The sequence below is a fragment of the Cheilinus undulatus genome, linkage group 6 (genome assembly GCF_018320785.1).
Source record: "Cheilinus undulatus linkage group 6, ASM1832078v1, whole genome shotgun sequence".
NCBI classification, from domain to species: Eukaryota; Metazoa; Chordata; class Actinopteri; order Labriformes; family Labridae; genus Cheilinus; species Cheilinus undulatus.
In genome coordinates this window covers 31,183,336-31,209,502 of record NC_054870.1, presented here as the reverse complement: position 1 = coordinate 31,209,502, position 26,167 = coordinate 31,183,336, and the positions used below count along the sequence as shown (strand labels likewise).

The 26,167-nt window shown below is 40.2% G+C and overlaps 1 protein-coding gene across 2 annotated transcripts in view; it reads right to left on the bottom strand.

Annotated features, from left to right (window-relative positions):
* The window catches only part of LOC121511112 (phytanoyl-CoA hydroxylase-interacting protein-like), a 32,015-nt gene extending 6,485 nt beyond the window's left edge, over positions 1-25,530 (bottom strand). Inside the window, exons 1-3 of one of the 2 annotated variants that reach the window (XM_041789669.1) lie at positions 24,840-25,530; positions 9,024-9,220; positions 4,148-4,322 (exon numbers count right to left, since the gene is read on the bottom strand). In XM_041789669.1, the coding sequence (XP_041645603.1) occupies positions 4,148-4,322; positions 9,024-9,220; positions 24,840-24,945 (478 nt within the window). In that variant the 5' untranslated portion in view covers positions 24,946-25,530. Of the gene's footprint in view, positions 1-4,147; positions 4,323-9,023; positions 9,221-9,456; positions 9,598-24,839 lie in introns of those variants that run through there. The other variant, XM_041789670.1, reaches the window with a different exon arrangement.
* Positions 25,531-26,167: the final 637 nt, after the last annotated feature.

The following is a 26,167-nucleotide window of genomic DNA, read 5'->3' as shown; positions in this document are numbered from 1 at the left end:
TTGTGTACCGGCTTTATAGCAAAATTTAAGAAGACACATCCCAAATTCCAAATCACTTTTGCTAAAGCACTTTATGCCATCAAATTAGGGTCCTATATAGAGATGATAATCTATATGTTGTTATGCCCATTTTTGCTGGCTTTATAACTGAGACTGCCTCTGCTGCTGTTCAAATTGCAAAACAAGAAAAGGGATATGGATGTGGAAAAATCAATGCCTCCTGTGTAGAGAACCATCTTGCTCATGAATGTGAAAGCTTCGATTTCACAGAGTATGACTAGAAGCTGAAGGTGAGTGATTTACACGTATTGACAAGGGGTAATAAAAGCATTTCTGAGAGCACAGACTGTTTTAAAAGTCTACTTAATGTGTCAGGCTGAGAGGATATTAAGCCAGAAAAAAGACAGTAGCCTGAGCTAAAGGCGAAGTGTGACAGCCACAGACCTTTCATCTGAGACACCGTATATCTGAGAAAGCAAGTGAATAATTTGTCTATTAATTGTATTTCCAGTTTTAGATTTTATCTTTAATTCAACTCTGTTCATAAAGTCTGGTTGTTACCTTCATGAAATAACCACATTGTATACATTACAGACCAAGCAGCATTTCATAAATAAAAGGTCAGAGGTCTAATCCAAGATCACATTATGTATAGACTTGTTTTAGAAGGAGTTACATCAACTGTGAGTCACTTTAGCTTCATTAGCTTTAGCTAAAGCAAACATAACTATCCTAGCTTGTGTGTCAAACTGGCCCAAAGACTGCGTTTTCTTCTCAGACTCAGATTGTTTGGTGTGAGTATGAATGTGATGTTGACTTTCTATAATGCTGTCATGGGAAGTCCGATCAGATATGGGATGGCAGCCTGGTTTGGCTCTTCATCTGTTCAATGTAAATCTAAGGTGGAAAAAAATGTCATGAAAGTGATTGGTAAGAAAAATTACCTGTCCTTTCACACTATCTTTGAAAAAATTGTCATCAATCAGGCACAAAAATTTTTGAAGGACTCTTCTCATGTTCTTTATTCAGAATATGAATTATTGCCCTCTGGAAGAGCTAGCAGATATAAGAGTAATCACTACAAGCTCTCCTTCCTCCCTACTTCCATCTCTTTACTCAACAATCTACACTGACATAATGTTCTACTATGAGTGTTGTCTTACTCTTACATTAAATTTATTGTGCCATTGCTTTTATTGCCACATTGGTATTTTATTGTATTATTGGTGTTTTGTTGTGTCATTGGTATGCCACAGTGGCATTGGTTTTTTATTGTGCTCTTTTCAGGCATTTTGTCATCTTGCACCAGGGGAATGTGCAATATATTTTAAATACTGTTTACTGCAGTGAAGCCGGTGCAGTATTACAGGGCAGGTGTAATACAATGTTCTACCTGTAACTCTCTCTTATTCTGGGTCAATGTGGACCACTGTCTGTCTGTGTATTGCCTGTTTGTTTTTGTTATCTTTTCTTTGTGATGAATGTATTGACTATGAGCAGCACTGCACTTATCTTATCTTATGTAACAATACTACAAGCCAGTGTAGCTAAGTTAGCTTTTGCAAATGTAGCTAAAGCTAACTTGCAGAGCTTAACACATTTATTAGACCACCTGTCATATTTGTCTCAAAGACCACCCAGCATCATGAAGTGCTTTAATGCGGACTCTTTCATTTTCAGTCAGCTCTCCACGTTTTACCATTTTGAACAGGAATGAGGAATTTCAAACTGAATTTACCCAAATTTGAGCCGACTCACTGGGCTTCTCTGAGAAGTCCGAAATTAATCAAGCATAACATTCAACCACTAAAACTAATTTTTCTCTTCAGGAATGCAAGTAAATAACTAAAATTTGATATATTAATCAAGAAATATTAATGTGCTTTACTATTTTTTCAGTTTTTTGTAAATCAGTAAATTTGAAAATTCATGGTTAACAATAATAATTATATTTTAGCATTAAAAATATCATTTGGGTTAAAGAGCTTCTACATATTGGTGTATTAACCATTGCAGAAACATAAAAAATGATTTTGGTAATTACAAGTGCTGTTAATTTAGGGCAGCTGTGGCTTAAACCTTACTTTGGTTAGGGTTAGTGTGGTCTAATAAATTTGTTAAGCACTGTAGTTACGTAAAAACATTTATATGTAGCTTACTTAGCTGTTTGTGAGCTCAGCTTTAGCTACCTAGCTCCATTATCTACATAGCAAACAGAGTTATGTAGGCTACACTTGCTACTTTCAAATGTTTTCATGGAGGATGGGCTTTTTTCCTGTTAGCAGACTGTTTTCTTGGCTTTGTTAAATTTTTTGTAAGCAGGGTTTTCAGGTCAGGCTTTTAATTGTTAACTTTTGGTATCCTTACATTTACCGTAAACCTTTGTTTTACCATAAACAGAAATTTAATCCAATTTAATTCAGAAAGTTTTAGCATGTATTTCCTTTCTGAGATATATGGTGTCTCAGATGAACGTACTGAGAGTGGCTGTCAGAATTGACTGGCCTGCAGCCTGACTGTCTTGGAGACAAATTACTTAAATTTCTTATTCAAATTTATTTGAAAGACTGGCCCCAATAGCATCTGCTAAGATAAAAAATATGACCTTTCATAAATGTAGTTGATAACCTCTGCTTTATGTTTTAGTCCTTTGATTTAGTAAAATTTGTTTTTGTTTTATATGTTAGACTAAAAAAGCACTCAGAGAGCGCAGACCTCCGCTATTAGCCCTGTCTCCCAATAGTGAAGAATCCTTTAAAAAAATTCCTGGATCCTTCTCCATGTGCCCCCCACCACAGCATTCGCTGATTACTCCCTCCCTGGTAGGGTGGAAACACAGTGAGGCAAAGCATTGGCTTCTCTACAGGTGGACTGTCAGAGTGAAAGCATTGCCTGCCGCTGCCAACAGATGCACTGACAATCTCACCCATGGTCTCACGGACAATTTTAAGTCATGGCAGAGGGTGAATATTCCTCTATTCCTCCCAGCATTGTGAGTATTCTTGCTACAATTCGCTGTCTTTCTCTCTGTTACGCTCCGACTCGTCTCCTCGACCGGGCGTGTGTCTTTCAAACTCTATAAACTCCAAAACTTTGAATAGAAACACACCCAAAAATGCTGCTGGGATTGAAGTTACTCATGTCCGCCATCTCCTGGTGTAATGTGGTAACAGCGCAGACCTCCGCCATTAGCCCTATCTCCCAATATTAAAGAATCCTTTAAAAAATTTCCTGGATCTGGTCAGTTCTTCCTTATGCCATTTCTGACATTTTCTGAAAATTTCATCAAAATCTGTCCACAACTTTTTGAGTTATCTTGCTAACAAACAAACAAACTAACAAAATAGCAAACAAACAAACTGACTAACAAACCCACCCAATCACATAACCTCCTTGGCGGAGGTAATAAATATTTTTGAAATACAGCTGTACTTTTGAATGCTAATGAGCAAATGCTAGTTTGCAGACATGACAAACTTTTATGACTAAAGTAAACACTAAACTTATGAAATTATTATCCCAGCATTGTAACTACGGGTACAATTCTGTGCTGATAGCCTAAAGGGATGAAACAATACCTGGCAATACAGTTAAAAAACCAACACAAGCATGGACCTGAATACCAGTAGCTGAGCTCAAATTGAACAGAGGGGCCCTGGGAGATTCTTTCAACCTCTACATCTGAGCATCCATTTTTAACATTTGTTCTCACATTGTCATCTCTTTCCTTGCCGGCTCTCCTCTGTCTTTGCCTTCCATCCCTTTCCCAACTGCTCCCCTACCCATCGATAAATTACCCTCCAGTCTCCTGTCGTCCTCTCCTCAGCCTTCTCCCCTCCCCCACTCTGAGCCTCCAGCCAGCAATGTTGAACTTGTTGACCCCTGCATCAGAAAAATATACAGCACAGCTCCCTTCCTTCCTTTAATCTCACTTTTCCTCAACATCCCTTCCTCCATCTCTGCATCCACTTATATATAAATTAGCCTTCATATCAATGTCCTCCCAACTGTGCAACATGCTTAACTCCATTATATTTCCATCTAACAGCACTGTTTGTTGAGAACAGGCGAAGACCACAGGGAGTGCTGATGTCACGCAGACTATAAATGTACGTACTCAAGGCACTGCCCACTGCGTATTACTCACCAGCAGTGCAGAACTCCACTATCTCGCTCCACTCGGAGATGGCGTAGTCCCCATCGGTCTGTTTTGATGCAGTCTGGACAGCCACAGTGTACTCTGTGCGGGGGCTCAGGAACCAGTGGCCCCTCACTGTCATGGGCAAGGGCACCGCTTTGGCCACCAGTTTGGTAGGAACATCCTGGAGGGGAGAAAGAGTCAGAAAAACATACTCCACCACACACTGGGATCTGCAGATGTAAAGTCAGAACATGCCTGTTTACATTTAATTTACAGTATGTGGGAGACTACAGCTAATACCTGCTGCTGCCCTTTTGTTTATGTACTCTATTCTGTTCACCATTCACCTCCCTCTAGTCCTCAGTGGGTCTTAGAAGCTCATTGATTGGACCAGGAGCCCCTGCCTAGCAACAGAGTCAGCCCATTAATCCACTGTTGCTGCACACCAAAATCAAAACACAAGCACGAGGTCGCCCCGCTATAACAGAGGAAACTCTCAGCTATGAAGCACCCAGGAAGTGGATGTTGGAGCAAATGAAGGAGGCTGATGAAACTAGTCTGTAAGATTACTAAAACAGATCAGAGACTGTCTGCTGAAAGAGTCAAAAAGTCCTCCACATTACGGCTGCTGCAATAACTCTCAGGTAGAGAGGGCCTTTTGAGTGTTATTAGTCTATTAGAGCTCGGAGCCATGGCTCACTGTGCAGTCTTTCAAAAAATATAAGGAATCCTCCTAACTCATGATTCAAGAGAAAGGTTGTACTGAGGTAAATGTGTGACTTTAAGGTGTGACTGTGGAAGACCTTTGGCAGACATGCATCTATATATTTGACTTATGCCATGAAAACTAAATTCTGTTTTCCTGAAATCTAGACATATTTGCCTCATTGTCTTGAGATCACAATGCTGCTTTCATGGTAAGTACATTTTGTTTGATTTCTTTGGATCTGAACTTATTTTTCTTGTTATCTCAGTATAACAAAACTGGTTTTCCCATGGTATTTTCTTCATATTCCAAGCTTGTCTTAGCTGGTCACTGTGTAGACTAAACTGCACATACAATGCTGCCATTGCCCACAACAATGATGTAAGATAAGCTGCTTTAAGTTTATTGTGCTTTTGCAATTCTGGGCACCCAAAATGAGCAAGTCAGCATTGAGATCTCAAAAAAATGAACCAGATGTTAGTGGTTATTACCTGAAAACAGAGTAAATAAATCACATCAATGTGTCTGCTTAGGGCTTCTGTTGCAGCTTTAAAGCTCCTGTGTGGCCCTTGTGGTCTAAGCTGTTTTTGCACCCCCTCTGGACAGTAGTGCTGCTTATCTTTTTACTGATCTTGTCCTGCACTCAGCAGATGATTGCAATTTTCTGCAGTGGAAAATTCAATCAAAGGCTTTATCTGCTGCTTACTGTTGATCTCAAAAATTATATATATAAAAAAATATTGTTAGATATTGATGATCTTGCCATTGATAGGACATATTGTCAATATTAGTAGGACATATTCATCAGTATTATTTTTAAACTGTTACATATCTAGCATAAAACTCCTCAATGAAGCTTTAAAGTGAGAGGTTATATTGAGGTAAAACATAGTAATGTGCTAAGTGCTAATCCGCCACCTCATGTTACACACATCAAGGATTGTATTTTAGTAAGACCTGTCTATATATATGATATAGTAGAATGATCCTAACCCTGAGGGGATGCATAGCATTTAATGATTAGTTAAAGGTACTCTACGTAGAATTTTCACAATGAAATGTCTATACCGGGGTCAGTGACATGCATATTTTTGTGTCCGAATCTATTATTACCTTTGAAAATAAAAATAAGTCAGTTCATGACATATCTCAATTTGCTCTATAAACCTACTTTGTTTGAAAACATTTGAATTATATTTCATTTAATTCATATTTTGGCATCTAAAACCCCAACATTGTCAGGTATTGAGACTGTCTGTAAATGAACTGAAAACTGACCGATTAAAAATTTCAATTTAATTGTGGGAAATTCAAACTAGAAAGGTTTTGCATGATTTTATTGTTGCAATCTTTGAAATAATCAGATGTTTTTAAAATGGATTATTTTTAAGTGAGAGCGTCATAAAGACAGAGTTTAGAATAATTTATCATCCATTTAACTCCAGCTGTCACTCATGGCCAAGTGAAACAGTTTGTAGATTTATCTCAAATAAAGTAAAAAAACAAAAAACAAAAAACAAACATTTATTTTCAGTCACAGATGGGCAGTTACACATTCACTGTCAGGTGTTACAACCAAAATGTAAAACTCCTGAAAATGTGTTTTACCATAAAACTTTTGATTTTGTATTAAGAATACGTGTCCACTTTATAACAGGAACAGGTAAGTATTTGCCTACTTTACTTATAATAAGGAGGAATTACATTTTTTAAAAGGTTAATTATATTTTGCTCAGGTGAGAGGGTACACTTTCTATGTCAGGTGGTACAACCAAGGTTAAATAGCAAAATTTACTTTGACCATATAATTATTCATTTTACTTAAAAAATATAAGCGTCCATTAATTAACAAGAATAAAAGTAACAACGTGTCTCAGTATTTGCCTGTTTAATCTGAAATATTTGTAAATGTCAGGTGGTGCAACTGCAATGAAAGAAGCCATATATATATATGTCATTGACCCATCAACTAAAAATGACTACTTCTATATTGTGTATTTATTTGAGATGAGCAGATCACTTCAGGTATTTCCAACAGTTTTCAAAGCCAGAGAACTTCTTAATATTTATGGTTGCAACAGGACTTGTCTTGTCATGATGGCTACTATGACAGAGCAAACATAAAATCCTACATAAGGAAGTGTGAACTGCTACTGGAAACTGCTGCTCTGTTGGTGAATTTATTCACGTTTTGTGCTGCCTATGATAGACCACTATTATTCCCTGCCATCAGCTGCATGCCCCCCCCCCCCCAGAACTCCATACCCCTGACCCCTGAAATGTTGTTGTCACTCAACACTTTCAGGTCAAGTAGAGACCAGATTTGCTGCTCTGCTCCACCCAGCTCTGCTGCTTACTTCTTGTTTTGAACGATGACTCTTTTTGATCAAAGTAAAATTACTTATGGTGTATTAATACAAATGAATTTTAAACTATGAGGGGAAAAGCTGTTAAAAGTCTCCTTCCTAGTTAATGGTTCTTGCAAAGCATTCTGGGATTGCTTGCAGTGTTGACCAGGATGGCTACTTTTAACAGCTTTTCTCCCTCATTGTTTAAAATTCATCCTCAAAAGCACTGGTTTACTGTTCAGTAAATACACCCTATGGAGGGGAAGGACAGAGGCCACGAACAGTTGAGTGTCACTTGGTGCTGTCCAGATCTGGACTTTGCTGATGATGCTGGGATCCTTATAGTGACTGTAGATATCCTTGTGGGGGCTCTGAACTTGGTGACTGAGGAGGCTGAAGCCTTGGGAATGCATGTCTCCTGGACCAAAGCAGAGATCCAGGCATTGAGAGATGCCTCAGATGCTGCCATTAAATCTGTGTCTAAGGATGGTGAGAGCATGGAAGTTGGCATTGTAATCCAATTATTTGCAGAGTGCAAGGCTGAAGTTTACCACAGACTTGGACTTGTGCATGGGGCGATAGGTTTCACTGGGTGAGATAGTGTGTTATCCCCAATATCTGACCATGTGGATGAAAGTCAAGAGTGTTTTGGTCCTTGGTCCTCCTGGCCTTACTATACTCTTGTGAGGCCTGGACATTGACAGATGACCAGAGGCTCCAGTTGGACTTTTTTGTGATGACTTCTCTTCTGCATATTTTTTGGGTATGGTTGGCAAGACTGTGTGTCTCTCACGTGCCCAGGAGAGCTGGGATAGGAAGGGTCATTTGCCTGATACGGGAATGCCAGTTATGTTTTTACAGGCTCCTGACATGCTTTCCCCAGACTGATTCAGAGAAAGCGCGCCTTCTGGAGGATGGCCATCAGGAGGCCAGTACAGTAGAGGACCAAGTTTGATGCGGCAAAGTGCCAAACTGGCATATGCTCCCACACCTGAAGTGACCGTATAGAGTGCTGCTGAGTCCTTAATTCAAAACAGGAAGTAAGGCGGCAGTGGTGGGCAGAGCTGAACGATGTATTGCTCTTGTTTTGACTGAGCACCCCTTGTGGCAGAATTTTACATGTTTGAAGATAGTTATCAATTCTTCACACTTTACAATGAGAAATGCAAAGTAACTTAGTTACATTTTTTTGTTGAGCACTGAAAATGACAAATAATAAGGGGTGGGTGATTGGAGATAGTTATATACAAATAATATTACTTAAATTTTTAAATTTTGTCACCCCTTGTAGACAATGTGAAACCTCTTATCTACTTGCTCTTACACCTTGCCACCTCAGACTCTCACTGGAGCTTTATGTAATCTCTGTTTTGTTTACATGAGTTCACAGAGTTTATGTGTAGTTATTAAATCCCTGTGACTGTTATTTCAGTGTTACACAGCTGTCAATGTTGAGTTAGGGTCCAGAAACTCTATTTTGTTTCCATCTTGGCCAGATAGCTAAGGATTATTAAAGAATTAATTTCTAAGAGGCTTTATCACACAGTTAAAAAGGGACTGAACAAAAAGAGATTTCTATTAAAGCACACTGGAAGACTTATTTTTATCTGTGCTGTGTATTACCTCCTCTGGGCTGTTAAGGCTCATTATGATTTTCTCACATGCTGAATCACATAAACACAAACCTCTCATCTCTCACATGGTTCATCCTTATTTTTAAGATGCAGCAGATTCTATTCAGTGAGAAAACGATGTCAGGGTTTTTAATGACTCATCTCCCTGCGTAGTGTCACCTCTGTGTGTGTATCTGTGCTGATTCAGACGTTACCTTGTGTTTGAACTTGTTGGAGTTTTTGTTTTCTTTCTTGTTCAGGTCAATGAAGTAGTGTGTGATGCGCTCCTTGCTGCGTGCCTCCATTTCCCAGCAGATCTTGAAGGAGTCGCAGGTGATGTTGCTGATCTTGATGTTCTGGGGGACGGGGAGCTCCTCCATTTCAGAGAGGCTGCCATCCTGGGCTTTAGTTCCTGTGTGGTAAGGAAACAATGAGTAATGTTAATATTCTAAATGTCAAAGAAAACAAAAATATCACTGCAGAACATTAAACCACCAAGTTAATTTTCTTGTCAAAAATATCTCAGTACACTTAAGCTACGCTCTACTCAAGTCCAGATTAAAATCTTATCTCAAGCAATGAAAAGCAGTTAATAAAGCCTGAATGGGTTGCACTTATAAACATGCAAATGCATCAAGCACATTTTACCAAAGAGGAGTCTTAAAATGAGATGTCTTCATCAAAATAAATCAGTACATTTCATCAAGACACTTCAACAAAATTAGTTTGCTAAATTTTCTTGATGCACTGCCAGCTATTTTTAGTTAAGAGGTCACTATATGAACTAAAGTAATCGGCCACACCTGTTAATGATTGAATCCAGGTGTTTCAATCAGGCCTGTTGGGACAGCTGTATAAATCAAGCACCTAATGACTTTTCCTCCGATTTCAAAGTTGCAGACAAAATTCCAAAGTCAGAGTAAAATCATGGGAGTTTATCAGTTTTAAGGCACTTTCCTCAGTCTTGGCATGACGATAATATCAAATGTGTTTGATATTGTCATAAGTCTTAAGTCTGGTCGTATGCAAATTGTATTTCTCAGTGACACAACTGTCATCCACAAAAAATAGGAGCCGGTGTTGTGTGTAGGCACATTAATACACTTCATTCTTCAGAATATGAACATGAACGTAGATCATTCTAGAGCTGCTGAATGTCTGCTCAGAACTCAAGAGATTGAAAAACTTTCCTGCTCAGAGATGCAGTCAGATCTCTGCACCTGTGTGTTTGTGTGTCTTGTCTGTCAATTCGTTCCAGGCTGACATGACAGGTACATTAAATCGCCACTGGGATTTACAAAGTACAAGGCCGTTTCCGTGGTGAGTCTACTCGTGTTTTTCTATGGTACTTTTATTCTAAGGTGTTTCCCGAATAGTTCCTCAGTTGTTACAGTAACATGAAAAGTTGCTTCTGTGTTTAACTTTCCTTTTTTTCTACTCAATGTACATGGTTTAAAACATCTGATTATTGGGGATATTAACTCAAATGTGATCTCCATCTCCTTCTACATCTTGCAAACACTAGGGCTAACCCTGTTTACTGGTGACTTTCAATGGAATGGTATGAAAACAGGAAGAGTTCTTGCAAACGCCACTTCATGTAGTTTCTAGGTGTGTGACAAGATGCTTATCTCACGAGATGAGATGAGATGGGACGAGATTTGAGCCCATGAGACACAAGACGAGATGAGATGAGATTCTACACTTTTTTTGGGGGGGGGATATATGTGGAAAATGTGTCCTTTATATGGCTGAAAGTCATAATTGCGAAGCATTCAGGTCTATTCAGAAATGTTTAAACTAACTCCTCTTGTACTGAAAAGGCTATCAATGCTTACACACAGTTTGTCTTCTCTAACTCTGAGTTAAACAGTACATTTAAATGCTCTTCAAATCAAAACTTTCATTTTAATAGTCTACCACATCTTTATTTTACTACACTATGTTCTCATTGCTACAATAACAATAATAGTAATAGAGCATTCAGATTATTTTAAAAGTAATTTAAAAACTATTTACAACAGACTGAAATATAAAGAGCTGCATCAGTAAAGTTAAACTATTTCTCATTCAGAGCCAGAAAACTGACCTTGTCTCTTCTTCATTCACTGCATTTTTTAATTTGAGAGGACTTTATTTCTCCTGAGTGGGCGTGGCTAAAGCTCATTTAAACAGACACACCCACACCATCCTGGAGCAGACTTTACTGCCTCATTTTTCATGATTTTGAAGTTTAGTTTTTATAAACTTAAAGAAGTTTTATTTGACTGAAATTTGACTGGGGGGTTCATAAAACAGTGACCTGTCATACAAAAACCTAAATACAGATATATTTTTACTTTACAGGGTCTTTAATGCGTGTGCTTTGATGAGTGAGTGTGTGTCTCAGTATCGCGTCACAGATACTGGTACTATGAGCTAGTCTAGGCGCATACATGAACTCGCGGAGACTGCACAGGTTTCCATCAGCAGCATTTAATCAGGTCAGGAGGGGGTGGGGGTTGGAGCAGTGATCATAATGGGTCATGGATCAGCTCTGTTTCTTCATTAGCTCACCCACCAACAATTTTAAAGTGTCCAAGGCCTTTTAATGGTCTTTTATAATTTCCAGTTTGGTATATTTTCCTGTCAGGAAAGCTCCTGCTCCTAGTCTCTACGCTATATTGATCTAGCAAGATGATTTTCACCTTGACAAGAAATTTTGTGACATGGCATGAGATCTCGTCACATCCCGAGTAGTTTCCATGAAATACATTTTGATGTGTATTTTTTGTTTTTTTAATGAGAAACTACAGTATATTTGGTTATTCACATGGACTATGTTTATGACATTTAAAATCACTGCCTTTGTATGGAGAAATGCCTCTTCAGTCCACTCTTCACAAGTTTCTGTTAGTGAGCGCCCTTGAAGTTACTCACCTCATTTGACAAAGACTCTGGCATTTGGGTTATGCAAGTTAATTCTGTTGCTGTACTTTCTGTTTTTTTCATGGCTTCCAAATACACCTAGAATGGAATTATCAGTTGAAATGCATGTTCGCCTAATGTCAGCACCAGCCTAATGCCTAATGCCTAATGCCTAATGCCTAATGTCAACACCAGCCCCTCTGCTGTTCAGTGTTCAGTGACATAGTATTTAGAATCGGGTAGCGTCCAAATCTTAATAATTAAGTACAAAGTATTTAGAGTTACAAATATGCATAATTATTGCCCTGTACAGGTTGAAATCTGGCTCAGGTGGCATGTGATATATGTGGTGACAGCTTTACTACCATTCATCTTGATCAGTAAGGGTCAGGGCCAGCACTGTTTGGGCAAAGTACCAGGATGGATTACTCTGTTCAATAGCTTTAGGACAGTTTGCAGCTGAGTGCGAAGCGGTTGGGATGAGAGCAAGCACCGCCAAGTCCAAGGTCGTAGCTCTTTGACAGAAAACGGTGGACTGCTCCCTTCAGGATGGGGAGTGAGTCTCTGCCTTCGATGAAGTTCAAGTATCCCGGGGTCTTGTTCAGAAGGGAGGGTAAAGGGAGCGTGAGATTGACAGGTGGACTGGTGCAGCAGGGAGCCAAGCTGAAAGGCAAAGCTTTTGATTTTTCTGGTTGATCTACCTCCCAACCCCCACCATTAGCCATGAACTCTGTGTAATGAGATTGGAAATACAAGTGGCTGCAATGAGCTTTCTCCGGTGTGTGGCTGGGCTCAGCATAAGAGATAGGGGGAGGAGTTTAGACATCTGGAGGGAGGTGAGAGTAGAGCTGCTGCTCCTTCGCAATGAAAGGGGGGCCAGTTGAGGTGGTTGGGACATCTGATCAGGATGCCTCCTGGGCACCTCCCTTTAGAGGTCTTCTGGGCATGTCCTGCATGGAGGAGACCTCAGGGAAGACCCAGAATGTGCTGGAGGGATTATCTATCCTGTCTGGTCTGGGAATGCCTCAGGATCTCTCAGAAGGAGTTGGAAAGTGTCGCTGGGGATGTCTGGGTTGACTTGCTCAGCCTGCTACCACTGTCCAGATAAGCAGAAGAAGATGGATGAATTTTTTTCTGGACAAAAAATAATTTCCTCAGTCTGCTCGTAGTAACATAACTGTTACAGCACACTGACCAATGATAGCTATGACACCGTATCAATTAGTGGTATATGCCTTAAAATCCTGTATCCAAGACCAGCTTTGGTTCAACCCTAGGAATATTTTTTTTTCATTTCTCTGTCTTCTACAGCTTTCACACTTCTGCAGTTTCTAAGTAATTATTCCTCAGGCAGCACTTACAGTAGTGTATCCACTGTATCACACACACACGCTCACACAAGGAACTGCCTGTGTCACTGACTATCTTATATGTTGCCATGGAAACACATCAGCCCCTCCACACACACACACACATATTTCTACACTTAACTGCTTTCCAGAACATATGCAGCATTAAATATTTCAAAATCTGCTTATAGAAGGTCTTTTCTTTCAGCAGAGATGATCCATCTGAGAAGGAAACTGCAGGAAAAACAAGACTCTACAGCAATATTGTTAAAGTTATTGTCATAGAACTGAAGCCATTTGAAATGGAGATAAATGAGACAATTTTGATGCATATAAAGCCCAGACAAAAGATGCCATTGCAATACATTTTTCATGTGATAACTTGATTAATCTTTCCTGAGCTGCAGACCTTATGAATTAGTCTGGTCCCTGTAAGCACATTGTATCAAAGGCGTACAACCCAAAGTGCACACTGAGGCCACTGAAAATGTCAAAACACAGATGAATGAGGTCTTTGTAGAATTAGTGTGAATATAGACTTTGCGTCACGCTCGGCGACGCCCACTTGGCAGAGCAACAATGCTTTTTCTGTGCATGCTCTGGGGTCTAAACACGACAGTGAGTAAAACACAAGAACGAAAGAAGAATTTGGGAGCGATGCAAAACACGACTGGACTCTATGGAGGGGGAAAACAATGGCAGAAGCAGCGGAGCATGGAACATCCATCTCCACTCATCAGCTTAGAGAGGGGCCGACATGAAAGAATAATCCCATAATTGGGCTGTGTGGACTCTCCTGTCTCGCCTCCACTCACACTCCAGCAGTGGCACATTTGTAGATTAAATCACTTTAGGAAACAGCTAATGAGAAGGTAATTCATACAATGTGTGTCCTGCATCTGCAATAGTACCCTAGATTGGCATTTAGCAAAATTATTATTTATGGCTGTCTTCTCGTACAAACTGGAAAAATATATGTTCTTTACAACAAGATTAGACTCGACCCCCTGCTTACTTGTGTCCTTATAACCTCTTCCTAATTAAAGTGGCTGATTAGCAAAAATAATCATCTTTGAGCTAAAAGGAAAGACCACCCCCACTGTGACATAATAGCACTGAACATCGCATTTCCTTACTATGGAGAAAGACTTGAATGTGAAAGGCAAATGCAGAATAAGTTTTTTATTAATGGTGTTTTCACTTACTAAACTGGAGAATTAACTTATGCTGGATAGTCAAACAAAGCTGTCATCATTTTCACATTGCTTTATTCTGAATTACAATTAAAAGTTTTGTGGTTTTATGTTACTGTACAGTCAAAGGTCCAGCAAGAGACAAGTAAAGCTCAACTAGCTCTGTGCAGCACATCAGTTTCAAGCTGTTTCTGATTTGAAAATATTTAAGCCTAATATGTGACGAACCAAACATAAACATGGCAGTTTTTTTCCATGCAGGGGTACACAACAGGGACATGATGTATGACCGATGCAAATCAGTACACTGCCATGCATAATCCAGACCAGACCTGAGAACTCAAAATGAACCACAAAATCAATCGTTTGGGGTCAAGTTCTCAGTATCATCCTCCACTGTGCTTACTCTGGGACCATCTTTCTTGCAAACAATGCCATCCTTGATGTGATGATGTATTCACAAGAGGTACCTGTGTTCAGATGAACTAGGACCACCTACTGCCATTAAAATTTGGAAGGGGAGTTTCTCCATCATTCCCTTGGGCATTATGTTTAGATGTATTTACATGTGTTTAGATGTTGCATGTTGTACAGTGATCACTGCTGTGATTATTTTGCTCATGTCTCTGGAGGGGTATTGTTGGTTTGATGGTAAATACCTCTGCACCGTAAGTAAGGTTATCCACTGAGTTAGGGACTTCCTGCCTGCAGCAGGAGTGGTGTACTTGCAAGGGGGGTGTGCTGATTCTCTTCAAAGGAGGGATTCTGGACTCTCATAGGTCTTAGCTCTAGCCGTACCAGAAAAAACCTGACTTTGCCACGGCTGTCAATACAAATGATAATCTCGATTAATCATGAAAAGTGCATTGCAATGTGTCAATAACTGTTATTGTAAAAACTTCAAATTTACACCTGAGGCAGAAGGGAATGACACAAAGGTGTGTTAAAATCTTACTTTTAGCAATATTTCCATTTTTTTTTAGCAATTATTTACATAAAAATTTACACCTTGTAGTGTTAACTTTATGATAACATTTTAAATTAAAACTGAGCTTGAGTAACTCTGGTTGATATTAGGAAGAGTTAATTTTTAACTCAAAAAATGTCAATAATGACAATTAGTTTTAAGGTAAAAACTCTCCAAAAAGAGTCAAATCAACACTCTGGACCCATATAGACACTGTAAATGTGTCAGTATTAAATCTGATGGTGTTAATTTGAGTATGCAGGTTTTGCTGTTTAGATGTCTCTGCTGTTAATTGGTAAAAACATTTTGCCCTGCTTCTGGTCCAAATTTAAAGCCCATCTTTTTCGACTTCAACCCCTCAGAGTGGATACAGTATGTTGGTCTCAAACTAAGAGGGTCAAACAGGAAATGAGTGCAGATACAAAACACTTCAGCGAGTCAGCACAGACCAGACAGTGATGTCAGCACTGTGGTGTCCCACCTGAGACTTTATGTTGCTGACCTTCACTAAATTTAAGATAAATAAAAATAGGCCTTCTGTCAGTCTGTGACATCTGCTTCAGCAAAAGATTTAACACAGCCAAGGATTTTTCTTTTTTAAAACACCTTAGTGAAGAGTTCTTACAAAAACGCTGAGTAATCCAGCAGACAGTACAAGTGTATTATAAATGTAGACACTGTGGAAGAATTTGAAGGAATTAATGTTGCTATGGGAATCTCCTGAATCCTTTTATGCTTGGGAACAATACATGTCAGATCCTCTATGTCACACTCTCTCTATCCCAAAATTGACCTCAGGATACCATCAGAGAAAAGGTAGTAAACAATGACCAAAATCACTAAAGATGAAAACCTGTTCACTGTTGTTTTGTTTGTGCCTGAAGCAGAACCCCTCTCCTTCGCTGTTTAAACTGTTAATGTTAACAAAGAGCACTCCAGGAGGAGACCCCATGCAGGTCTTTGCCCTCCCAACTCCTCCTTACTCCACACTGCTGATTTAACTCCTGTTTACGCTAATGCTCTCCTAATTAACCTGCAAATGAAGGCATTACACCCACAAAGTGAAGTCTTCCTAATGCAGTTGGATAATGCAGACATAAACTCTCAGGGCTTCACAGTCAGGCTAAAACTGATGTTATGGGGAAAAACAAGATCTGGAGGGGAACATTTATTAAAATGCATGAGGTCAACCCAGTTGAAGTCAAGTTTAATCATACTGGACATTTCCTCTTAACATACTCACTGTGCTTCAAGGAAGGTTGAAACTGTTTGATTTATACAGATGCCTTAAGGGGACATGTGCCCAAACATTTTTTTTTTCTGACAAAAAGAGGAGTTTTAACAAACTAGTATGATGGATCTTATCTGATTGACTCCAGATTTTTGTGGTTATTTTAGACGAAATGGAGATCTAAAGTTATCAAAAACTTAAGTTTTCACTATAGGGTGGTGCTGTTGCTGGGGCCCAAAGATTGACAATTTTTTTTACAGTTTAACAAAACCAACCATTGCCTTTAATTCTGCAGTGCTTATGTCAATCAACACCAAACTTCACATGCATGTCAAGGGTACTGTTCTGAACACATTCGTGCTTTTAAAATGTTATTTAGTCATAGCGTCCCCTTCTTCCAACAGGAAGTTACTTCTGAATCATGAGTTTTCATTTCTATATGGTTGGTCAGATCTTCCTCAAAACTGGCAGGGGACATACCAAGACCTGTGCCATACTGCCATTGATAGCCCACATGCCTCCCTCTAACCCTGTCACCATGACGATGCGGTAAACACCATCAAACAGGAAGTACATACTCCTGTAGTCATTAAAATGCACACATGTAAGCGTGCTGGAAAGGCAAAGGTACAGGAAGGTTTCTATGGGTGGGCATGGCTTAATGGCTAAGTGGCATCCCCTTCAATTAAAAAAAAAAAAAAAAAAAAAAATCAGCCCCTGCATCCTGTTTAAGCCATGGTCATGAAACGCAGTAGGCATATGTTGCGTGTTAGAAGCTACAAAAAAGCCTCTTGGACCCATACCAAAATACCAACAGGTGGTCAATCAGATTCATTTGAATTTCAAAATAACACCTTTTCAACTTAATGATTTTAACTTTTGATACCATTTTTATTCATTATTCTGTGTTCTTTATTTATTTATTTTTTTCCCCCCAAGACAACAGTTTCAGACTGAACATAACTACATCTAATTATATCATAAAAGCCCCTCCTGCTGGACACTGTAAGTTATACACTATGCTCACAATTTTTAATTTAATGACAGTCCTGGGAGGATCTACATGGTATCTCTACTGTGCTGCAGCAAGGTTTACTAACACTGCAATTGCAACACATTCTGACATGCGCTGGGGTACAAGGGCCCTTCAGTACTGTTTGCAGCCCCAGTTACAATTGTTTTTTTTGAGAAATAAACTTTTTATAGCAGTAAAGGCAGCTTTGTACTATGAGATACTATGATAAAGCTGAGAGAGTATCTCGAAGCATATAAAAAGTCTACACAGTAAATGAATGTCAGCTTAATTACAAATAAAAATAAGGCATCAACTGTATTTCTGCATCCAATCTCAATACAATCGTGTACAAGGCAGGCCTGCCTCAAGGTAAATGCAGAGGCTTTGTGAGAGCCAGAGCTAAGCTGTGTTACGAATCCTTGGGGACCGTGAGAGTGCAGGATGAAAGATGGAGGAGTGAGAGCCAAGCAGGATGAAGGTCAGGCGTTAAGGGAGAGAGTTAAACCTTTTTACAAACGCGCACGGGAGGCCCAAACCCTCAGCCAGACTTAAATTTAGACGCTAGTGTTGTAGCCTCTTTGCTCTTGCTGCTTTCTTCTAGCACCTGGGGGGTTTGCTACTGTTGCAAATATTCATTTTGTTGAGTCATAATTACTTGTCCCACGATTACTTATGTTCGGATGCACAGGAGGTGAAAAGCTGGATTTTTTTTTTTTTTTGCTTTAATAATGTTGAAGCTAAATGATGTAACTGAGCACTGTACATGCTCATTCCAGACATCCAAATAAAGGTCACAAATACATCTGCTTTATAGGAATTGCATTAAGATGATGGAGAGCATATCTTGTGCATATCAAATAAACCTTATTGGCTCGTGCCCTTTTACTCAGGGTTCAGTCAAATGCCACAGTGCGAAATAGCAATAGATGCAGGAGGATCAATAAAAATCTAATTAACATGCATACAAAGAACCATCCTAATGGCTCTCTGTGGTAGGATTTGTTCCAGTCACACCTGGCTTGATACGGTAAATCACTTGTTCGCCTGTTATAATGTGAGAGGAAAGTTATTTGATTTCCATTCAGGCTGTTTAATAGGCCTAACTTGATGTAAATGGACTCCTTCTGTGGTGTAAGGTGATAATAGTGCCCACCGTATGATGCCATTTCAAAGTCCAAGGTCCTCACTTTGAAAACAAGTCAACTCTCAGTAAAGGTCGGAAAATCTTTTTGCCAAATATTGTTGGCAGGTGTGTAAGGTGAAGAAGAATTGGCAGATGATAGCAGCTCTGATTGTCTCTGACTGCACAAGTGGGCACCCGGTTCAGACAGACAAGTCTCCTACTGTTCATGTTGCAGTGTTCGCTCTCAAAGTGGGCTGTAGACATGAGCATTGCAGAGCTCACAAGGCATGTCGATTCTTGCAGGCCTTTGAAAATTACATCTTTTGTTCCTCTCAATGCACAGGCTAGACCGGAACACACAAAATAAATAATGCTTCTGTGTTAGTCAGGGGTTGCATAGTCTATGTTCCATCTTTAAACGTCAGTACTCCCCTGAGCTGCAGACAAAGAGCCAGTAAAGATGCTTTAAGAACTCATTCTTTAGCGGTGAAGTTCACTCTCTGGTTCAGAATCAACCCAGTGCTCTTTTTCTTTCTGATTAATTAAAATACAGAAGACCTTCAGAAACCCTGATCTGTTTTTATAAAGTTATCCAAAACATGAATGACTCATCATTTCTCATTTGCATAGAACTTGAATTCCCAAACAGGGGGCTGTGCAAACCTTCATTTTTGTCCTCTCTTTTTTTCAGGCCAACACAAAAATCTTAAATGTCTCTGTTCTGTATTATAATCAGGCACTGATACTCAGAGACTGTCCGCAGTCAAGGTCTATACGAATGATCTAATCTTTGTAATACAGTAGAGATAAATGCAACTGAAAATATAATTTGTGTGACATATCCAGTAACTCCTACAAGCACAGTCATGGTACACAACTGCTCACATTGAGCAGCGGCCAAAATGAAAAGCCAGCTTATTCAGATGTTGTGTAGCTGATGTCATTAGCACATTCTGCTGTAGCACTATTGTGGGAAACAGAGTGAGTCTACAGCCATGCTAGCAGCTTTGTGACTACAGTCCTTTCAGATACATCAGCTTGCTAACATAAAAATATCAAAAGGCTGATGGTCAGCAGTGAGAGTTGTTGACTATTTTCAACATTCACCATACTCAGACTAACAAATTAGCACTGAATAACTGATCATTACATATTATTCACTATATTATGATAGCAGATTGCTGCATATGGCCAATTAAACAAGCTAATGTAGCTAGATGGAAGTATAAGCAGTGTTTTGAGCTAAATGCTGACGTCATCACGATGCTAATATGCTCTCAATGTTGACTTACTGATTTTAGCAGGTAGCTACTTAGGCTAGGCTAAATGCTCACAGTGTATGTTCCAAATCGCATACTACTGTTCTAAATACTAAACATTTTGAGTTCAGAGACGCACATAATGCATTGAAACTGAGAAGTATATTCAAACGCAATATCCTACTGGCACATTCAAAACCGTCCAAGAATCTGGTGTGGAACGAGGAACACTCGACACCCTCAATGAATGCTATATTGGTGACAGTGGATATGGTACTGTTAAACAAGCTAGCATGCTAGCCAAAGTTAGCATCTGCTAGCATGCTAAAATGTCATTAACAATGGCAGCAAAGTTTAATCAAGAAAGGGTATTTAAGTTCATTATTTGACGTGTGACATACTTTTGTAAATATACTATATTACATTACACTAAGATGAAGTACAGAGCACCTAATCACAGCAGGCTACTATCGTTTCATATCGGGCATTGCTGTCTTGCACTAATGTAGTGACAACAGTTTATTTCCTGTTTTCTTCTTCTCCTGCCTGACAGACGTTAAGTGATTAAAGTCCAAATTTGATGGCTAATTTCACTCACTCTTGCATTCCTGCAAATTGTTTTTTATGTTAACATTTTGTGCTTCACTAAAAATAACTTATCTTGCCTTAAATGTATTTTTCTTGATTGAAATATGCTGTTGTTGTATGCCATTGCCAACAACTGTTACCTTGCTAGCAGATGCTAATGTTAGCAAATGCTAACAGTACCACATCCGATATGTCACCAATATGGTGTTCCTTGAGGGTGCGAGGTGTCCATCGTTCCACACTCAGTCTCCTCCCGTCCTAAACCCTGAGCCCTGATTGACTTGACTGACTGCACCTGGAACATGATTGAGCGCATGAGGCTGCAAGGCCTCAAAATGTAAGAAATAGGAATCAGACAACCCTTTTTTTTGTTGACAGCATTTTGCAGAGATAAAAACAAGCATGCCTCACCTTTAGACCTTTTTCCTCAGTGGATGAAGGCTGTTTTATATACTTACAGAAGAAGAATAACTTTTTGTGGCATCGACACTGATTGCACCTTCCATGATTTTTGTTTACCATTTTGTTTTTTTCACTTTGCTTTTATAGCACTCGCCAGAAGGCTTCCCCAGGGAATCCCTGTCACATGTCACATTGCTATGAACTATGGGTAATTTCCCTGCTAAGTCTGAAGATATGCCCACTTGCAGAAGGGGTGCATGAAGGGCTCAAAAAGTGTGCGATAGCTCTCTCATACACACTACAATTTGACATTGTTACAGCCTTAAACCCACATGCACAGCGGAAACGTGCCTAGGAGTTAGTGAGTGTGTGACTGTGGACATTGAGAATGGGGGACAGTTCTCTGACGTTTTTGAGTTCGCCAGTGGTATACTGTGCACAGGTACAGTACAGTTTAATCAGGCTAAGACAGATGCGCCATTTAGCTGTGCTAGCAGGTTTTTAAAGAAGCTGATACTTGGACACTGTCAGGCTTTCCCATAAAAGGTAACATTAACATGCCAACATGCAGTAACATGAATGATTGCATTCTGATTTTCAGCATGTGGCTTTTACCGAGTTTCAACGTGTCTATTTAGCAGATTGTTAGCATAGATAGGCAGCTTTCTTAGGAGTTAACATGAAAACCACTCGGCCAAGTGAAATTAATTTTAAAGTCATTTGAAATAATTGCTATAAAAGACACATTTTTACATGATAAGTGAGTTGGATGACAAATTTCAGTAGGTAACGGCCCAGCTGTTAGCAGCTTTGTGAGACTGTACAGCTGAACAGTTGTGCCTTCTGAAATATGCTAATGTCAGCATGCTAACATTTTCTTACAACAACACATGTTTATTTTTAGCAGGTTTAGCAGCAGGATTAGCGTTAACCATATTTACTCTCTTTGTTTGACATCTTAGCATACTGACACTTGCTTATTTTTGAGTAAACACAACAAAGCTAAGGTATTTCACATTTGTTTTTCTCATTTTTGTGTTAGTGTCGGAAAAAGAAACCATGTAACCTGATGATAACTGGAAAGCTTAAGGATGAATTCATGCTGCAAGGGAACTCAGCAACAAATGTCATGCTAAGACTATTGTAGAGGAGACATTTTAAATAGGCTTCACTCAACTCAAACAGTTAAAAAAATAATAATAATAAAATAATTTCAGCCTCATGGTAATTGTAGAGAAAAGTCAGTGGATTACCATATCCAGTAGATAGGTTTCCATTAGAAACCATGAAAATTGTTACTAACCATAAAAGTGTGTTCAATAGTTGGTGAGTAATTTCAGTCTGAAGTGATAGATGAACTGACAGACTGTATTACCATCTCATTATTGTAGCTCTATAATCTTTTGAAAACTAAACACAGCACCTTTTTGGACCTGAGTATGAGAACGGATTCTGCACATTCTCCCACTGCCTTTTTAATCTTGCAGGAGTTCTCATGGTTTCTCAGTTCTACAGCGCTTCTGCAAGAATTGAAAAGTAAGCTTTTGTTTAAGTGTCACTGCACAGTATTCTAGGAAAAAATGCTATAGCTGACTTGTAATTGGCAGGCTCAGCACGGAGCAAGCTTTTCTTCTACTTGACAGTTCGGGGTAGCGTTGAGGCACCTTTAGTAGATGGTTTTCTTTATCTATGTATCTGTCTGGCTGTCTGTGTCTGTCATTAGCAGGCACACCTCCAGACATAGCTGCCACAGCCAGAGCAGCAGCATCTCTGGCAGAGAGGTTTCAGACACAGTACTTGCGTCGATCCGTCATGCAACTTAATTATGTCAGCGGCAATGGCTCAAAGGCCTTGCACTGCATGTAGCATGTATTTTATTACCCCCTGTTGATACGCATTAACCCGGGGGATCAAAATGGTAGTCCAAGGCAGCCTTTTAGAGGCTGCTGGCAAATTTGGCAGTGGTTCTCTGTGTCGTCAGACCTGCAAACATCATCAGCAGGGACCTTTATTCACAGGAGCCCATTCTTTAATCTTCCCACTACTGCTCACTGTGAGCAAACACTCATTCATGTCACAACCCCATCACTACACTGCACCATTAAGGCTGTTACACCCCCTCAACACAGGGGACACACAGAAACAACTTGTATCTCACCACCTCTTTGTGTATTGAGATGCTCCCACAGTCCTCAGTGTGTGCGAGAGAGCTTTTTCCCACAGACATCAGGAGGCTGCATGCATTCCCATTCGCTGGGTCAGCATAGGCACTAAGCCTCTCATGCTGGCAATTAAATATTAATGGCTATGGGAGTTAAATTTAGATGGCTATGTGGTACTGAAATGAACACCGTCCTTGGAAGAACTTGCATAACAATAAGACTTCCGAGAAATCTAAAACGCCACAGGTTTGGGAAGAAAATCCTGACTGAGAAAGTATTTTTGGAGGTCATTTTGAGAGAGGAACAAACAATCAACAAAACGCTCTCCTATTTCAAATGAGAGTCTGCACAAAGGTGGACATTGTCACTGTGTTGCTCCATAAACAGAGTATGTGGGTGTCTCAAGGACACAGAAGAACTATTTACACTGGTTTAACCTCTTCATGATAAATAGTGAAGTGGCTGTTGTGCTGCAAAGATCAGCCTTATCAAAAGAGAAGCTTTTCAAGCAAACCTGCAGCAGAGGAGGCACAGGGCCCATTAGAGAAAGACCAGCCCTTACAGCCGATGCACCCATTATTAAAATTACAGCTTTAGAATCAGGCCAGCAGAGCACTAAGAGGATATAAGCGACATCCTGCTGTATTACATTATGAGGAACAGCAGCGCTGATGGATGGAAATGAGGCAGTATGCTACAAGGGCTGCACTGTGATCACATGCAGAGGGTCCTTTGGGGCCTCAATGAAGACACACCACTGACAGTCAGTCCAAATGCAGATTAAGAAAATCAGCAGAGGGAATCAAATTAAATCCACCCAGCTATGACAAAGGTATGATCCTATGTTATTACCTGCATGGATGTGGATTAATCAACAGTCTTAATTTAAAAAAAGGATCTCCCTGGAGACGCATCTGGTTTAGGATTGGAAACTGATTGTGTTCAATTGCTCTGATGGGTGTGTAGGGCTGCACTGCTTGTGCACACGTGGGTGCAGCCATGTTTGAGCCTCTCATTCTCTCCTGATGATGACTTGCTTTTTTTCCTCCCCACCATTGAATTCACCCCAGAGTGGAGCCTGCACGTGCAGAAACCTGCATTTATTCTTCATTTCATTTCAAAATCAGCCACTTAGTGGCTTCTTATCTATGATTTCATTCATGATATTTATTTTTCGACCTGTAAACTTTTATATTTAGAGAAGTCAGCTGCAGACTTTCCAGCATGGATGAAGCTGCATGACTTGATGAATTAAAAAAATTAAACGCCAGAGGAGAGTTTTCTTTCAGTTTCTGATTGGGTGTAAGTTTGCTATTTGCACCACACAAATGCATGGGATGTTTAACACTGTGCAAATTAATTGATTAAGGCAACTCCCTTTAAAAAAAAAACAAAGAGGCAGCGGTTATAGGCGGGGTGGCAGCAGTCTCTGTCCACGTCTGTGGTGCTGAAATACACTCTTTTATTTACTGGAAATGCTTCATCGTTTGTGCATGCACACTTCCCAGGACTATACATTTGTTTCAATCAGAAACACCTTACTTATGAATGAACAAACCCTCTGTGCCACTGTGAAGACAGTAAGATATTCCACACACGCACAAGTGCCCCATCCGTCCCTCCATGCATCCATCTATCCAACCAAGGAACCGGCGGAGCAAGCGGCCCCTACATCATCTAAACACACAATAAGGGTATAACATGCAGCTAAGTCCAAAGGTAAAACAGCCTTTGTGTGATGCAGTAGCTCTGAAACGGACATAAGGGCCTGTAATGCACTAAAATGTGCGCCAATGTCTGAAAAGCCAAAGAACAGTATAAATATCTCCCCTTACCATCTCGTTCGCATAACTGAATGGAGTCCAAGCTCAGGTCCTTGATCATGCCCTCGCAGGGACTTAATGGACTGCTGAGGTTGTGCGCCAAGCCTGGTACCTCCATCTCTGCAGAAGAGTCTGGATGATGCTCCCGGTTAAAAGCTGTCGCTTGTTAAATATCGTCCACAGTGCTTGCGCAAAGGCAGGCTTTACGTCCACGCTCGTGAAGGAAGGAGGAAAGAAAGAGGAAGGGACACCGGTCTCCAGTCAGTCAGTCAGTCAGTCCCCCTGCTCGGTCCGCCGCTAACAGCTCTCTCCTCTCCTCTCCGTCTCCTGGGTGGTGCGGCTAGTGGCGCGTCAGCGGAATCGTCACGGGCGCGAACAGCACAGCGAGCCGCCACTTCGGGTTTGCAACGTGATGCATTCTGCAGAGATGCGTGGAAATGTACCAACCCCAAAGATATCAGTCTGCGCCTTTTATCTTATTTCACGCGCCTCTGTGCCTTCAGAGCCACAAGTGTGCGCGCGTGTCTGTTTGTGTGTGTCCTGCGTGCGTTACTCCGCCGCGGGACGCTTGAACATGAATGGTTCAGCGGATTAATGCGGAGACGTTCTGCAAATTCAATGGCTCCTTATGTAACCAGATTAGGTCCGGTGTTCCCCCTCCGGTTTAGGTCTCCTGCTGAACCATCCACACACTCCTGTTATCTTCCATTTTCATGGCCAACGTCATCCCAACAAAGGTCTCTCACATGTCCTTATTTGGTCAGGTGTGGCCCTTTCTTGCACGAGCGCAGGTGCAAGTGGTGCGAACAGTAATGAGCTGGGGGACGACTCTGACATATTGCACGCCTTAATGAATGAAGAGCCTCTGAATTAGCATTTCTAGACGATCCTTCTTGCATTGTAATGGCTCATAATAAAATGCAAAACCCAGTGGGTGCCAGAAAACCACATTAAGCCTGTTTGTGGGGTGTGTATGAGGTGTGTTTGTTATTATCTCCCCTATGGACTGCTGCACCCTTTTATCAGTGGCTCCCAGAAACAGCTTTGTACAGCCATAAAAAGGTCAAGTGCACAGGCAAATTGTGGCTAAACACACACAGAAGGCCGCGGGCGTTCATATAACACAATTTGACTATCAAGGATTCACCATGGAGTCATTTTCATTCTTATATTTCCTCTAGCAATATTACATCCTCTGCATTCTCCATAGGGGAGCGTTAGAGAAAAGATATGTCACTTTCTATTTGTTTTTGTCTCTCTCAGTGTTATGCAAGGCGCCCTGAGGAGACGCCACATAGTCTTTATCTATTCAACGGACGCCATAACTCATCTCTGTGTGT